At 40.6% G+C, this 17,227-nt stretch overlaps 2 protein-coding genes and 1 long non-coding RNA gene across 9 annotated transcripts in view; 1 reads left to right on the top strand and 2 right to left on the bottom strand.

The window, feature by feature from the left end:
* Window positions 1–774: 774 nt before the first annotated feature.
* Window positions 775–3,618, bottom strand: Defb4 (defensin beta 4). The gene is made up of 2 exons (NM_019728.4): window positions 3,532–3,618; window positions 775–1,145 (listed from the first exon to the last, which is right to left on the bottom strand). The coding sequence occupies exons 1-2, from the start codon at window positions 3,587–3,589 to the stop codon at window positions 1,012–1,014; spliced, it is 192 nt and encodes a 63-aa protein (NP_062702.1). The 5' UTR covers window positions 3,590–3,618; the 3' UTR covers window positions 775–1,011.
* Window positions 3,619–7,012: 3,394 nt separating this feature from the next.
* Defb14 (defensin beta 14) overlaps window positions 7,013–17,227 on the bottom strand; it is a 35,066-nt gene continuing 24,851 nt past the window's right edge. Inside the window, exons 1-4 of one of the 6 annotated variants that reach the window (XM_006508794.4) lie at window positions 14,670–14,985; window positions 8,113–8,246; window positions 7,908–8,018; window positions 7,013–7,255 (exon numbers count right to left, since the gene is read on the bottom strand). In XM_006508794.4, coding sequence (XP_006508857.1) covers window positions 7,110–7,255; window positions 7,908–7,965 — 204 coding nt within the window. In that variant the 5' untranslated portion in view covers window positions 7,966–8,018; window positions 8,113–8,246; window positions 14,670–14,985 and the 3' untranslated portion in view covers window positions 7,013–7,109. Of the gene's footprint in view, window positions 7,256–7,907; window positions 8,019–8,112; window positions 8,247–14,669; window positions 14,986–17,227 lie in introns of those variants that run through there. The other 5 variants (XM_006508795.4, XM_030243535.1, XM_006508797.4 and 2 more) reach the window with 5 other exon arrangements.
* Gm39139 lies at window positions 14,257–16,434 on the top strand. Of its 2 annotated transcripts, XR_870175.1 has the most exons (4): window positions 14,257–14,399; window positions 14,623–14,729; window positions 16,053–16,167; window positions 16,254–16,423. It is a non-coding gene; the product is annotated as a predicted gene, 39139 (long non-coding RNA). The 2 variants fall into 2 exon arrangements; XR_870176.1 differs by lacking the exon at window positions 16,053–16,167 and having other exon boundaries at window positions 16,254–16,434.

Here is a 17,227-nt window from a genome sequence, read left to right as displayed (position 1 = left end):
TAAATCTTGCCTTTAACAACATCAATATGTTGGCAGCTAAAATACATGGCTTGAAACTAAAAAAATGGATCCCAATACAGAGTTATTAATTTAACAGGCTGGCAGCCAAGGACAGGTAAGATTCTGTACAGAGCCTTACCAACCTAAGAATATTTTTAATAATATTTAAGAATATTTTGATAATGTGTATTCCATGACAGGTAAGGAAGGCATTCTTGTCAGAATGACCTAACACAGGTGCACTCTTGTTTACAGAATATGAAAGAGGGGCGATGTGGAGAGCTTTTTGTGGACACTTCTAGACATTTGGCAGGAATTTGACATCAGACCAGAACAAAGGAAGTAAGTTCAAGTTGGGAATCTGACTTTGGACCACAACTCAGGAAATAGGCCCAGATTAAGAACATTTACATTTGAGTTAATGCAAAGCTCAGAGCAGGCTCATCTGAGGCGTGTGTGTCATTCCTTTTGTCTCGGTCATCCTAACTAGCCCCTAGAAAGGTGTTTATGGGATTTTGTTTATTACCTTGTTTGTTCTTTTACCCAGCACTGATCTTATCATTTTGCATGTTCTTAAAATGGTTTAAAAGCAGACTGGAAAAAAATAAAACCACTTAGCCTAATAACTGGCTAGGGTCATGCTACAGTGTTGTATAACTGTCTTTTTTGTTTTTAATCTTCTTTCCTGCCCTGGAGAACCTGTTGAGTGAGCTTGCTTGGTCAGGTGAATGCATGTATATATGTATGCGAAGTCTGAAGGCAAAGTATTTTTTTCAGTGACTTTATTTTTAAAATTATAATTATTACTATTATTATAATTTTATTTGTATGGTATTTTTTCTGTATGTACTCTGCAAATGGTTGTTATAAAGGTCAAAAGAAGGTGTGCATCCCCTAGAACTGGAGTTAGAGAAGGTAATCAAAGAACTTTAATTGGGTTTGATTTGTGAATCTTCATGGAGGAGCAAATTCTGGCAATTTATTCATCTTGCTGGTTCTTCGTCTTTTTATCTATCTTATCTTACAGCATCTGACTTTAAAATGGCCACAATTGCCAATCTGTCGAAAAGCGGTAGGGCACGGACCCCAGCATATGGCTCCATTGGTCATGCATGTTATTGGATTGTTGATAATTTGGGTAAAGGCTGGAATAAGTAAGAAAAACACATGTTAGAGTTGAGCCTCAGGTCAGAAATACAGTCCAGTGTGCTATTACCTTGAGTACATTCCAAGCAGGATCCCCATGCCCCCAAAACTGGGTTGTCTGTTTTAGCAGAACTGAATCCAGTTCTGGCCACTGGTGCTGTATAAAGGAGTGCTCGTTTTCCTAACACCCAAATGTTGAAGGGTCTGCTCTACCCCTGACTGATGGGAATTTTCAGGTTCATCAGGCTAGACCTCAGTAGGGATTCTGTGTGAGTCTTTGGCCTCTTCACAGCAGCCCTGCCTCTCCTTTTCCACATAAAAAAATCCTTCTTTTTGTATCAGAAACAGCTGTTGAGTATGAATGTGTACAAACAGGTTTTCAGGCACATATAGAGGCCAGAGGTTGTCATAAGATATGTTCATCAATTGTTCTCTGCCTCAATTTTTGATCTAGAGTGTCTCAGTGAACTGGAATTCATTGAGAGGTCTGGCTGGCTGGCTGGCCAATGTGCCTGTGGGATCCTTCTTTGTGCTAGAATTACAGATGTACACCAGAAGCCCTCTATGCTTCTTCATGGACACTGGGATCCAAATTCTGATCTTCATACTTGCACAACATGCACTTTTTATCACTGAGCCATCTTCCTATTTTTAATTAAGGTATTTTAACTTCCAGGTACCTATTTTAAATGAAGTATTGGCCCCAAATCTCCATGTATAAGACTTGCTTAATGATAACTTGATTCCTTAGTAATTTACAATAGAAATCAAAAGTAAAAAATCTTATTTTTGATAGTTTCAAATGTCTAAAATCCAGTCTTAATCTCATCCTTCCCTCTTCTCCCTCCTTTGTTCTTTGCATTCATCTAAATGTCAGGCAGAGTAAGTGTCTGTGTATCTCATGGAACACAGATGCTCCTTTCCAAACCAGAACCCTTCAACAAAATTAGTGAAATTATGTTCCTCTCTATATCATTTCTGTCTGATGCAGTTTGAGGTCCTTGCTTCATTCATTCATTCATTCATTTCATGTTCTCTCTTACTTGTTTAGCTCCCTCTCTTGAGTTGTGAATCCCTTTGTTTTGTTTGTCAAGGATGAAATACAATCTGAAGCCTAGAAAGATGCCTCAGCAGTTAGGAGTACATACCGCTCCTGCAGAAGACCTGGGGTAAATTCCTAGTACCATATCAGACAGCCCATATGTGTATATAACCCTATCTCTGAGAGATTAGATGTCCTTTTATGACCTCTGTGGGTACTGTGCTGCTTGGCACATATCCATATATGTGTACATAATTTAAAAGGATATAAACATTTTCCACTAAATAAAATGTAGGCAGAGTTTATGAAGCTGTGATTTATAACCCCTCTGAGCTATGAGCCCCATTACCCCTGTGGAATGTGTATGCTTAAGGGTATTCCATAGAGGTAGGAGGAAAGGAAGTTCTCAAATAGAGGCTGGGCTGGTTATTCTGGAGGATTCTCTAGAGCAAGCAGAGACTCTATACTCATTAAATATAAAGATTTCTAAATGAATAACTTTTTCAGATAAGAATCAAACATTCTTCATGTTATAAATTTTAAGCTACCTATAAGACACTCATTTCATAATCTTAAGCTTAGCACCAGGAATTAGAAAATGGAAGTCAGGCACTGCAGATCAGCTCAGAGTGAGTCTACATTAGGCTTCTTCAAGTTAAAAAGAAAGAGTTTTTGGTTTGTTTCAGCAATCACACAATACACACTGTTAAAATGTGCTTAGAAGAAAGAATGAAAAAAAGGAGGGCAATAAGTGGATTAGAGAGAGACAGACAGAGACAAAGACAGACAGACACACACACACACAGAGAGAGAGAGAGAGAGAGAGAGAGAGAGAGAGAGAGAGAGAGAGAGAGAGAGAAAGAGACAAAGAGGAGACTGGAGAGATGGCTCAGTGGTTAAGAGCACTTGACTGCTCTTCCAGAGGTCCTGAGTTCAATTCCCAGCAACCACATGGTGACTTACAACCATCTGTAATGAGATCTAGTGCCTCTGGTGTGTCTGAAGAATGTACTCACATACATAAAATAAATAAATAAATCTTGAAAGAAAGAGAGGGGGGAAGGAAGGAAGGAAGGAAGGAAGGAAGAGAGAGAGAGAGAGAGAGAGAGAGAGAGAGAGAGAGAGAGAGAGAGAGAAAGAAAGAAAGAAAGAAAGAAAGAAAGAAAGAAAGAAAGAAAGAAAGAAAGAAAGAAAGAAAGAAAGAAAGACGAAGAGGCATACACAGAGACACATAAAGCTACACACACACACACACACACACACACACACACACACACACACACACACCGGGTAGGGTGCTGTCTCTCATATCAGTGTGGGACCATCCTATTCCCCTGACTCACCTGCAAGTGGAGACAGCAGCACCAGGAGAAATGTGAAGAGAAGGTAATGGATCCTCATGACTGAAGCCTGGTGAGATGCAGAGATGCAGAGGGACTTGAGCTCAGTGCCTTATATAGTGCCAGGTGCTGCCCCCTGCATTGGAATCCACACTGACTAGAACCCCAGTAATTACTATTGTGAAACACAGAGCACCTGTCTCTTGTCAAGGAGTGGCCCTTTGAGAGCACATTCAGTGTGATGATTTCCTCCTGCACTGCTCACCAAGAGCAGCTTTCTGCTCTACTTCTTAGGTGGGAGAGACCCATGCTGTCCTGGGACAGACTTACTGGTTACAATTGGAGATTACTTGCCTATATCTCAGACATTTGACTTGACCATCTCAAAGTCTGGCAACAGGCTTAGGACTCAGTAGGCACTAATTTTACCTAGATCTCTCTAGTCTTGAGCACATTCAGCTGCTGGATACAACAGAATGTGAGCCAAGTCAAGGTTCCCCAAGCTTTTTGAGGGTAGTACATGGGTCTAGTCTCAGATTTCTCCTAGTTACTGCTCAATGTTGAAGTTCATTTGCTACTAAAAAATCTCAAGCAACTCACCATCCACCCAATGTGATGGACATGGAGTCAGATAGGTGTGCTGTTTCCTGTCTCAGAGAAAGCAATGCATTGGTACCATCTTACCTGAACATAGGACCCTATGCCCACCTAGAAGAAACTTGTGAGTACCTGTTTCTAGCCCCCAGGTGATGAGAATATAGGATCTCAACCAAGCCAAGTATAGCAGTGAATATCCTGTAATCTCACCTACTCAGAAGGCCTAGGCAGGAGGGCCATTTGAACTACACAATTGCTTTTGTAGACACCCTGAGCAACCTTGTGAAACCATATCTCAAACTGGTATGGGGTCAAGGCATTCTAGAAGAGGTCTTCTGTTACATAGCACTTGCCTATCACACACTAGGCTCATGGGTTACTCCCTAGTATCATGGGGAAAACATTTTTTTTTTGAGACAGAGTTTCTCTGTGCAGTCCAGGCTGTCATGGAACTTACTCTGTAGACCAGGCTGGTCTCCAACTCAGAGATCTACCTGTTTGCCTTCTGAGTCCTGGAATTAAAGGTGTGCACCACCACCTGGTGATTTTTTTTTTTAATCCTGAATCACAGAACTTCAACAAACCGTTCCCTAATTGTGCCATCCTATGTTTCCTTAGGGAAAATTACCTCGTACAGCACAGACCTGTTTATATACGTGAAAAAGTGTCTGGCCAGCATTTGTATACCTCCATTTTTACAAATAGGGTCTCAGCAGCCTTTGATTTTTCTCCCCCCTGCGTCATTTTAAATCTAAACACACACTTCGAATTAGGTTAGTGTGACTATTTATTCATAGATTTCATTTTACTTTTGAACAAGCAATCTTAAGGAACTCCCATAATGTAGAGGAGAGGCTTTATTGGGCTTAGAGGTTGCAAGAAGGTAGTGGTTCCTAAATGAGCATGCTTAGCATTAATTCTAACTCATCCTTTTCTGGATGACTCAACTGCCTCCAATTACTATTAAAACAATGCTCTGTCATTTAAAGATCCACCCAAACGAGTGTGATTTTTTTCCCATAAAGTCCTGTTGCAATCCCAGGGAACAGCCAGTAGCACTTTCCTGGATGCTGTCTATACTGGTTTGAACTCATTGAATGAGGTAGGCCGAAGCAAAGATAATCTGAAATACTTGGGGTGAGGGGAGGGATAGGGAGGGAGTAGGCAGTGTCCTTTCCCCTCTCCTTTTGAGGACAAGTACATCAAAGAGATGGTGACAGCAGTCTAGCTATTGGGGACGGTAGGCTGAATGTCTCTTCAAGAACTCTTGTGGCTGCAGCTCATGTTTCTCTCATTCCATTAGCTAAGGTGACTTCTTATGGCTGTATTCATCCTACTAAGTCCATGTGAACGAAATCGCCAGAATGGATTTTCCCCCCTAAGGCAGAATGACCAGTGGTCATTCTGGAAGACCACACAACCATCATAAAAAAAAGACCCCTCACCAAAACCTAGAGCTAAGATTATGCAGCTTTTGGAATGAGGACATGTGCAAACCTAAATGAGTTTTAATTTCCTTTGAGCTTCATGCAGTGGGTACAATGGTAACTGACAAAGCTTGTCAGAAGATGGGTTCTATAAACTTTGTGAGGTAGGATGGTTCTTCTGCCCCTGCTGAAAGCTTGGCTATCCTGTCTGTGCGCCCCTCTAACAGGGTGCTCCCATCAAGAGCCTAGCTATTGTCTCTAACTGCATGGTGCTGTCAGGGATGACTACTGACTGGGTATATCTGAATCACTTTGTATCAACATCTAGAGAACAGCAAATAAAGTGAAAGCAGCTCTAAGCTGTATGAATGTCCTTTGACTCAAAGCATGCTTGTTAACCAGTTGCACGGTCAAGGTACTAAATGTCTAGAAATAGAAATCAAGTCTGTGCTGTTAAGAATTAAGAACCATACAACAAAATGTGGAAGGTAGCGATATATGAATGTCCACAGATCAAAAACAACTGAAGGCTTTCAGTGGGGATGTGAGTGGCAGAGGACTCAGTTTTCTTTAAGGGTCTGGATACTAGAAGTTTGACCATGCTTAAGTGAGAATACAGGCAGCCCAAATTGGACTTGTATATCTCATTTTCCTCCTCCTCCTTCTTCATCATCATCTTGTTTGGGGATAACAAGGATTCGGGCAAACCTGGGAGGACTGGGAAGTGAGTATGATTGGGGTACAGAATGTGAAATTCCCAAATAATCAATAAAATCATCATCTTGAAAAAATAAAAACAAGCAAGACTTCGCAGCAGGCACATCTAGGGAAAGACTGTTCCTAATTGGGAAGCTTGCTGTTTTGAGGAAGAAGAGACTACAAGACAGTTCCCGGCCGGGGGGAGGGGGGGTACACTATAGTTAAGAAATGTGTGGGTAGAGTGTATACCAGGCAGGAAGTACCAGAGTAAATGCCAGAGCAGCAGAAATTCCTGTTTCTCTGAACAAAAGTTTCAGAAGGAGTTAAGGTTGACCTGGGGTGAACTAACATTTTAGTTTCAGGAAAATGCACCTGGGGAGAAGGCCAGAAAGTTGTAAACATCTATAGCTAAGATTCGAAGGGTGTGTTTAAAGAGATAATAACTCCACTTTCAATGGAGTATAAAATTATAGATTGTACATTCTATATGTACCTTCCATATATCTACAATATTTATATACTTGTTACACACACATATGCATTTACACTCATGCAAGCACTCTTCACACACACATGCATACACATACATGCACACACATCCTATTGACATCCTTTCCCTTGGGATATGAGCTTAGGTATCTTGTAGACTGCTGCAGAGATGCTACTTCATTCAAATCAGACTAAGTCTAGTGTCATTCTTAGTTGCCTATTTGTTAACAATGACCAGGATGTTCAAAGAGATTAAGCTACTAGTTTTTTAAAATATATATATATAATAACTTGATTTTCCTTTTATACATTCCCAGAAGGACCTCCCCCACCCTCACCCTGCATATTCTAAGTTTGAGTCAGGGTCTTCTACTTCTTCTTTCGGCAGCATTTTCGACCGCTATTAGAACATCGACCTATTTGTTCTTCCTTTCCAAGGCAGTTAAGTACAGCACACCGGCCACCTCTTATTCTGCAGAAAAATTTTCGGAGGGTTTTTGGTAGGAATGCGTCCCCTGCAAGAGGAAAAGAAAAGAATATTTTAGGAAAAGAGTGTTAGAAAGGCACTGGATCTAGCAAACTGTGTACCACTGAATCAGTTTCATTTTCCATTTGTCTCTCTTTTCCTATAAAATCACAAATAACGTTAAAGGAGACCTAAGGAGGAAACAAACAAATGTCTCTACGGGCTACATCTCAGCTGTGAACACACAATGGCCTGGTCTCTAAACCTCCCATAAGAACTGGGGATTGAGGTTACCATTGTCTCTAGTACCTTTGTAGAGCAGCTCAACGTGTCTTTCTCTACCTCCAAACACTAAACCCATTGGAATACATAGTGGTTTTGGGTACCAGACTAAACTGTTCATTTCTGTCAGAATTAAAATCTCACATCAGTTTTCTATGGTCTCATTAATAGTATTCCAGTGATGAGGCGGGTGGAGATTTGGCATCTGTGGCAGTATTTAGTCTTTTAAGAGTGTTACAGGACAGACACAAACCTGCTTTCAGGCTCTTACTGATTGTTGTTGAAAGAAACCATTGGTGATGTTTGCTTTTCATTCAGCAAATCCACCTGATTTCATGCTCACCCAGAAGAACATAGAAGATCAGACTAAATTACATGTTATGAACCCTTTACGCCCCTTATTTCCCAACCCCTCTTACCTGGAGCAGGCACCAAGAACAAGATGAGGAATACAAATAGCAGATAATGAAGCCTCATAGTTGACTGCTTCCCAACAAGCTGAGACTGGGACAAAATGTGTGCTTATCCACCTATATAACAAGGTAAGCCATGAGTACAATTCTTGTAATGTCACCATGATGACGGATGACATATTTCCTGACGTGTCTTTCCAGTGTCTCTCACCGCAAAGAACACACATACTCACTCAGGCATTTGCAAGCCTGAGGGGTGTAGTCAAACTTGTTGCGACTCTCTTGAGGTCATCCAGGTCCTGGGCATGTTTCCAGATCAATTTCTGGCTGTGTGTAGAGATAGAACTGATATGGAAAAGATAGTCAAGATATTTCTTTTTAGGGGTATAGCCCCAGGACATGTAACTTGGGACTGAATTGCCTTTGAATACAATCCTATACTTTCTGTAGCTATCTAAAATCCCAAAAGATACTTGAGAGTCTTCTGAGAACCAAATCAGTTAAGCTTTGAATGTATTCAGAATTAAGAGACAGAACTAGAATTCAGGTAGTAAAGACAAGAGGAAACTTGGACTATATAGAAAAGCCTTTGTTAATAGGTGTTCTCTAGTCTAAATAAAACCTGTCTTGTACTTCATCATTGTCCAAAAACTACCTAGATTCATGAGCTGGGGTGTTTCATTTTACATTCATTTTATGAGAGAGAGAGAGAGAGAGAGAGAGAGAGAGAGAGAGAGAGAGAGAGAGAATCATAATGGTACATATTCATCTTTTCTTTGTAGCAGAGAGGCTTACAAAAAACATGGAGGACTTCTAGGCATTCTTTACCCATGAGCTTTTAAAGAAGGCCAGTGCTCAGTTAATTCTACTAGATATCAATTCAGTAGCTGAAGAGTTAATAGATTCTTGACTAATACACTTAAATGTTGAGGAATCCTATTACTGTTGTATGTGTATTGATAATCTATTCAGTCAGATGATCATGTCACCAAGAGTTCCCAGCTGTTGCAATGTGTCAATGCAACTATAGTGAATCCTAGGTCCTGGGTGTGTTAATTCTAGGAAGAATGGGTTCAAAATACTGGTATACCTAGGATGGGAAGAGGGACAAAGCTTGATTTCTTCTCTCAGGGATCTTAAAGGGGGCTCAAGCCTATGAGCAGGTGTTCAACTATAGCACAGGTGCTAACAAGAAAGAATAGCACATACTCAAGACAGGACTGTACAAATGTAGAAACTAGTGGCTCGTGCTGAAAAGTAGATTCAGATCTATAGATTTAGGAATACTTAGGACCTATAGACACTGTCTTTTTAAAATCTAGTTTTCCTCTTACATGGTAGACACTTCATCCTCATATTCTCTCTCTGCCTGATATAGTGGATGGAGAACATTATCAGTGCTCAAAATTCAGTAGTGATTAAGGCATAGAGCCTTCAGTGTGTATTCCTACATACAAAGATACAAAACCTCTGAAAAGCTTTTGGTCTGATGATGACACCGGCTGTAGGAAATGTTTTGAAATGGAGGAAGTAGATGAGTGTGGAGTGGGTTGGGTGTTGGCATGGCAGCATACTATGTCTTATATATTACAAAAGACACAGGCACTGCCTTGGGTGTCAGAGAATGACCATATCTCAACCACGTGTCACTGGGCCTTCCCATCACTCCATAAAAAGTGGAGGTGCCTCACTTTTCCATGTGGAAAACAGATTCCACAGATGAACCTTAGGCTATGGCATGGGCCATTGAACATTGAAGTCTGAGAGGCCTTTCTAAGGTACCACCATTGTTTCAGAAGAGGTTCATTAGAAATAGAAGTCACTTTTCCTTGTTAACCCCTGTACAAGTTCTGTTTGTTCTGCTTTGTGTTTTCCTGTGGTCTCATATCTCTCAATGATATCTTGGCTGTGCTTGAAGCTTTAGAAGATACTATCTTCCCTTTAAGACACAGTTGGAAAGCTAATTCACAATAGCAGAGGCAGATTAGGGAGAGCATGGGTTTTGTTTCGCACTGGGTAACTGAATTGTGTGACAACACCAGGCTATATGAACCAACAGCTTGTGCCATCATCAGACTAAAGAGGTTTTATATCTTGTATGTAGGGCTACTCACCCGCTGATGGCTCAATGGCTTAAACACCACTGGATTTTGAACACTGATATTGTTCTTCATCCACTATGTCAGTGTGAAAGAAGCAGAGAGAGAAGGTGAGGGTGTAGTGTCCAAAGCAGGGATAAAATTTTACCACAAAGGATCCCTGGCTCATCCTGAGTCATGGGACTCACTTTATGGTAGAGTCAATAGTGCAGGCAGTCACACGGGTATGATTTGTCCTCAGAAGCAAGATCACAGAGGCAGGAAGTACAGAAGCATTTGGGGAAACAGTGAATAGTGGCCAAGATTTGGGACAAGTCTGCATTTGATTTCGTTAACAAAGCTTAGTATGGTGGGACTAAAGCTAAGATTCAAGTTACCTAGAATTCTGATCTAACCAATAATGCCTTACATGGAGACAGAAAAGATGACCAGTGCACACAACTTAGTCAATGAATCTTAAAAATTAAAAATTAAAAAAAGACTTGTGTTTACCTAATCTCCCTGTAAATATTGCTATCCAATGACTGTTGAAGCTCGACTACTGTGGGATGTTCTACTCAACCTAGAAACATTCACTGGGTCTGAAACATTCTGCCTGCTAGTCCTCACAGCAAAAGGATGGTCTAGAGCAGGGTCTCACAGCTTAAGAACTTCTGTTAGGAATAACAGCCCTATACAGGCAGTGCAGGCCCTCTAGCTCTTGTTAAGGTTCTGGTCAAGCCCATTCATGTGATGTAGCAGTCTCACAGAGAGTCAACGAGGCTCAGGCTTCGTAGAATACTATAGTTTTCTTCTATTACCACTTCTGATCCTCTTCTTATAAGAGTGAATGTACTTAATCTGAAGAGCTGGCATTTTCAGGGCAGATCACTTGGGATTGTATAACCAACTGGAGGACTTTTTATTCAAGGAAGACTATTTTCTTCTACTCTTAGAATTCCTTAGTTGTCAGTAATTCTTGGTCTAGGGTTGGATCCCCATGAAATTTTTCCCTTGCATGTTAGCATCTGTGTTGGTGTTGCCTTTATTCAAATTTTGTTTGGATATCTATATTGTTGAGACTTCACTGATAGCTTCTCTTTTTCAAGTTTCCATGCACCCACAATATCCTACTGTGATGTCTAGCAGACACATATGCTGCTTGGCTTTCAAATGAGAGATGAGATTAACAAAACTAACTTACATTCACACTGGTCACCAACTCCACAAGTTGCCAGATCACCTGCCCAAACCCTCAAATTGCCCTCATGGCTGCCTTTCCAGAAAGCATCATGCTTAGCTTATAATGCCTGATCAAGTCACTACAGGAAGAACAGGGAAAACCAAAACTGCATGGAGAGATGTGGCCTCTAGGGATTAGAAAAAGTAGAATCTGAAAACTGTGTTGTCCAGAGGTCAAGACTTAAGCCAGTGAATACTATGTACAGAGATGAGAGACCAGATCACTGTAGAGAAGGTCCAAGATTCCCTGGGAAATCTGGGCAAGGGCATATTATGGTTTATATGCACACTCAAGATTGTTTCTATCAGAAAAAAAGAAATTAGTGTCCCCTGAATTAACGTAGTGAGGAAACAGTTAATTCATAGGGCACAATTTTGAGAAAAGATGAAAAGGGCCTGTGCAGGCTTCTAAAAATTGGTTCCTTCTTTTTGTTCACTGGCAGGACTTGTGATCAAAATGAAACAGCAGAGGTTTGCCGCATAGAAAAGGGATAAGGCATGCTTGATTCAAAATACTGGGAGATGAAGTGGTACCAAACCCCAGATTCACTCTGCTGCATCTGCTTAAGCACTGTGTTTCTTGTAACAATAGAAGGGACTGGGTCCTACTGATAGATTCTGGAATACAGAAGCCTTGGTGAATGTCAGAGGCCCCTGATGCATGCACAAAGAACAGATTCAGGGAAGCCCTACCCAGGAACTCATGATTTCCCAGTCTTGGTATACGCAACTAATCCTGAATGCATCCACGGTTAGAATGCATTTCCTAGCACACTTTCTTTCTATGCGATTTAGCTTAACAGGGCTGAAACACACCACTGTTGCCCAGTAAATCTCCATATAGGCTCTTGCTCAAAAAAAATTTTTTTTACCCATTCTTAATTCTGTTTGTCTCAGAGAATAATTTCCTATTGCAGATGTGTTTCCGTACCACAGGAACCCAACTCTGAACCACTGCTCTATTACTCCTTTGTTCAAATCTCAATCTCTCTCCCTCTCCCTTCCCCTCTCCCTCTCCCTTTCTCTTTCTCTCTCTCTCCATCTATAGAGCCCTTTACCCATAAGTATATGTATATACCTATCTTGTACTCACCCAATTACCCACAAACCTACTATTTCCTGACATCAGTCTCAATAAACCATCCAAGTTTTCTTTTTAAACTTCACCGGCATTTTTACATGTTCAATCCAATGGCTTTTTTGCCTAAGCACCTTACTTGGTCTCTTTACATCATATGGCCTATGGGGTACCCCTCTACTTCAACTCAATACCCAGAAAACATGTAACATACCCTCTCTTGGGACCTTAGGGACTGAGACTGTACAAGGATCAAAAATAAATGTTATTCAGTATTTGGGATCTGTGTCCATCACTACTTTCAAGTTAGATGATAGAAAACCCACAGAGATTGAAGTGGTAAGGAAATACACTTTCCATTTTCTCTGATCCTGGTTGCTGATTTTAATTCTTCATGGGCCATGTACTCTTTCTCCTATCTCCAATCTTGATCAATGTTAACATCTTTAAGAATTTAAATCCTTTTCTTCTTCCTGGTTTTGTCATCCTTGTCAGTCATTATCAAGTTCATGCCATACACAACGCTAAGCAGTATAAATGCCTTGATTCCACTGGAATCATTTGGTAGGTTGGTAGAGTTAAATGTATTTTACAGATAATTAAATGGAGGCTTAGAGAAGATGATAAAATACCTCTATCTCTCAATTAGAGATGAGGTTTTCTATGATCCCCTCTTATTACCACACACATATTGGCATATGATAAAGACTGTTTCCCAACTTTTCTGACTGGCTTCCACACCTGCTTGATAATCGGCAGCTTGGTATCTGGTGCCTCTCTTACTTTAGCTAGTGGTAAACCCTTTGTTCTTTTTGTTTGTTTGTATGTTTGTTTGTTTTTGAATGACACTTGCACTTCCCAGTTTATGGAATCTGGAACTTCAAGCCCTTTTTAAAATCCTTCTTATTTTTCTAATTTTTCAAATGCAATCACTTACTGAATCCATACAACTGTTTCTGCATGATGGTTTGCACAATCTTCAGAGCCTGTCTGAAATATCAAGTCTTAATGGCTCCGTCATCAAGATAAAAAGGCCCCCCTCAGTACTGTGTGCTGACTCAGAGCACAGCTTGTATGGAAATTGAACTTTTTGCCAATTTCACAGTGGGTATATTATGTTACTTGTAACCATTTCTGATAATCTGTATAGATGTGGTCTTTTTGTTTGTTTCCTTAGATTCATGAGAAAATTACTTCCTATTTTTTCCCTTACTCTTTGAAATTCAGGAACATTTTGAAACCTCAGACACTCCAAGGCAAATGTTATTAAGAACAACTAATTTCTAGGGAGGGTTGGGGGCAGGAGGAGGGTAAATGAAAGGATCTTATTCAGATAATGAAAATCACACAGAAAATTTACAGCAGTTCATCATGTAGAAATAAGTTTACAGGTAAACTGATGTAGAAGGCAGGCTAGATGGTTGTGGAAATGAAGACCAGGAGACCAAGAAAATCGAGAAGTTGTCATATTCCAATGCCAATGCAGCAAACACATGAACGTGAGAGTTAGAGTCATGTAGAAGAAAGCAGCTTGAGTTGAAGTCATGAAAGGAAGCAGGCTAGGAAGACTGCCTGGCTTCTATTCACAACACAGGGAAGACGAGTGTAGGAGGTACTGCTTCGAGTAAGCACTGGAGAAACCAAGAAGTCAATCACGCACTGGAAGGAGATGAATGGCTCCTAATCACCGGTTCAGCTGGAGTGAATGTGGTCTGACAACCCGGTGATCTCTTTGCTAGTCTATGGAGCCCGCCTTCCTGAATCTTCCAATATCCTGAGCATCGTTCAGGCCCTGATCCCGAGCTTTTGTCTCTCAGTGACTAGAAACCCTCAAGAGAGGCCTCATGTAATTTGCATCCTCAACCAACAGTCTATCCTTATGCTCCTTACAAATCCTTCCTCCCGTGACCCTCGCCCTGCTCTCTCTTTATCAGCCAATAGAATTCATTCTTATTGTAAAGGTCACAGGTACTTTGCTACTTTGGTAGGAAGTTTCTAGGTCGCTATGCCTAAAGCTTTGTTATGAGAGCCCGACCAAGTTTTCATTCTCATCTCTTCGAGTTTTGTTTCCCTGCTGGCCATGATACCTGCAGCGATGCTGTAAGAGATGAGGGTACCCTTGCAGAGGAGAATTGGGGTGACATGAGAGAGAGAGAGAGAGAGAGAGAGAGAGAGAGAGAGAGAGAGAGAGAGAGAGAATGAAGACACCCTTCTTATTTGTTGTTTGATAACTTGACACTCCCATAGAATGTATTTTGATCAACTCCATCCTCATCCCTCCACTATAATTCATATGTTCTTTTTTTTTTCTCAAAAACCACAGAATCCACTCAATGTTGCCAATATGTGCATGGGTAAACGGCCACCTACTGGAGCACGGACTTGCTCTAAGGTGCTCCAACTCCGAAGATAACTGACATGCCTCTTCCGGTAACCATCAACTGCCAATAGCAAGTCCGCTTGAGGTGGACCTTAGTGACTGCCTCACTCACGTGTGCTGAGATTTTTGTCTGAATGATCTTGCACAGTCTTTCTGTATGCAGTCACAGCCACTTTTAACATGTTCAAACTAGTTTAAGAATTTGAACGTAGCAGTGATATAGATATGTCATAGTTTACAAAATCACATCCAACTCCACAGGGATTGACTTCTGACTCTTAAGACTGAAATTAAGTGAGGGATAAAACACCAAATTCTATATAAGGTTGACCCTAGGACGTTCTTCTATACATCTACCAGGGATCGGATCAGGCCCAGGGGGGACGAATACACAGTGGTACTTTTTGGTTTGCTCTCTCTCATCAGGTCATCCAGCTGCATTTCACAACACAGCCCCAAAGAGACCTCACCATGAAGCAATTTTTACCAACAGCCTACACATCCACCAAAAGAAGGCAGGAGATTTGTGTGTCTGTGTGTGTGTGTGTGTGTGTGTGTGTGTGTCTGTGTCTGTGTCTGTGTGAATTCTCAAGAAGTCAGGAGATTTAAAGGCATAAATGTTTCTTATGAAATGATCTTGAATTCAACTCATTAATAGGCTGAGGTCTGAGATCTAGAAAATCATGTATCCAAAAGGTTGGAGCCCTGAGATTATTTTTATTTAAATTATTTATTTTTAATATGTTTTAATGGGAATAGAATTATATAACTTTCCACTTGACTTTCCTACCTCTAGCTTCTCCAAGCTACCTTCCCTTGAATTCCACTTTCAGGTTGACAGCCTCTTTTTATTTGATTGTTGCTATTCTTATGTATTATACATATATGTGTGTTTCTGTATGTGTGTTCACAAATATACATAAATGCAATTCTCTGAATCTGTTTTTGTTGGTGGTGTGTATATAGTTTCAAGGTTGACTGTTCTGCTTTTTCATTAACTCATAAAGGGTACATCTCTCAGAGAGGTTAATTCTTCTCTCCTAACAATCATTAGTTGCCTGTAGTTTTGTCTAGTGGAAGGACCCCAAGAGAATTTCTCCCTTCTGTGTTAAAATGTCTATTGATATTGCCATTGGTCTGGTCTAGTTTATGCAGCCATTTCTAAGAAAGGCTATTTCATAGCAGACTTCCCGGTATTCTGAGTCTTACAATCATACAGACATCTCTTCTGTGATACTCTCCATTTGCTTGAAAGAGAGGCTTCATTGGTTGGGGTGGTTGCTGCACTAATCTATGGGCATGAGAATGAGATTTAGATTGTAGTATGGAAATTTGCTGGTCTAGCAAGTGACAGTGGTATGTTCTTTTCTAAGGTCTGTGACCCCCATTAGACCTGCAAAGCTTGCTAGGTTTCCAGGACCAGGCATGATCCCTTGCTAGTAAGCAGACCTTAAAATCCAGCAGACACCTGTTGGTTGTTGATTCCATGTGAGTGCACTTATTATCTTGTCATACTGGTAATTTTCATGGTTCATAGATGTTGCAACTGGATAATTGCTTCTCTCTCTTGGCAGTTTGCATAGTATTTTCTGGAACCATAGAAGATCGACCATAAAAGAGAGACCTATGGCTCAGAGCCAGCATGAATCATTCCAGCTCCTCCTGTGGCCTAAGTGCATGTAGTGTTTTCAGCAATAGGCCTTCAACCAAGCTGTTTTGGGAATCACTTGGACTTCCCCCACCAACCATTTGAAAGTAGGTTTCTCATGCCTGGGGTTTATAGTTTATAGTTTATAGCTTTACAGGGAACATTGTCAGCCCAAGTAAGTGGCTTATATATAGTATGATTTTAGGTAAATATTAAATGATGCAACTCCTTGTGGATTTATCAAATAATCCAGTGTATGTTAGTCATTCATGTTTCCTTCTTCTTATATATTTGTCTCCTTTCTGCCTCCCCAGAATGGAGTCCTATTCATGTTATCCCATTTTCCATATTATCAACCTAAAACATATTCTGCTATCCCTCTCCCAAATCCTCTCCCCCTAAAGTAGCTTTATACTTTTCTAGTTTCTATGGTTACTCCATGTTGTATATGCACTGTACTGGCTAGTATTCTATAAACTTGACACAAGCTAGACTCATGAGAAGAGAGACCCTCAATTGAGAAAAATAACTCCACAATAGTAGGCTCTAGTTGAGCTTGTAGAGCATTCTCTTAATTAGTAAATTATAAAAAGGCTCCCATCCCATTATGGGTGGGGACATCCTGGCTGATGACTCTAGATTCTATAAGAAAACAGACTGAACAAACCATGAGGAACAAGTCAGTAAGTAACACTCCTCCATAGCCTCTGCATCTGCTCCTGGCTCCAGGTTCCTGCCCTGCTTAAATTCCTGTCCTGACTTCCTTTGATGATGAACTGTGATATAGAAGTATAATCTGAATAAACCCTTTCCTCCCCTAAGTTGTTCTTTGGTCATGGTGCTTCACTACAGTAATAGAAAGCCTAGCAAAGACATTTACATCCAAGAATTTAGAGTTAG

The sequence above is a fragment of the Mus musculus genome, chromosome 8, assembly GCF_000001635.26.
Source record: "Mus musculus strain C57BL/6J chromosome 8, GRCm38.p6 C57BL/6J".
Lineage (NCBI taxonomy): Eukaryota > Metazoa > Chordata > Mammalia > Rodentia > Muridae > Mus > Mus musculus.
The sequence above is the reverse complement of the archived record's forward strand: the minus strand, read 5'-3'. Positions and strand labels throughout refer to the sequence as shown.

What these genes read in the sequence shown, in the direction of transcription:
- Defb4 (NM_019728.4), bottom strand. Translation starts at nt 3,589, where the DNA reads ATGAGGATCCATTACCTTCTCTTCACATTTCTCCTGGTGCTGCTGTCT. An exon ending in GCTGCTGTCTCCACTTGCAG is followed by an intron (nt 1,146 to 3,531) that starts GTGAGTCAGGGG and finishes TACTTATTCCAG; the next exon opens with CCTTTACCCAAATTATCAAC.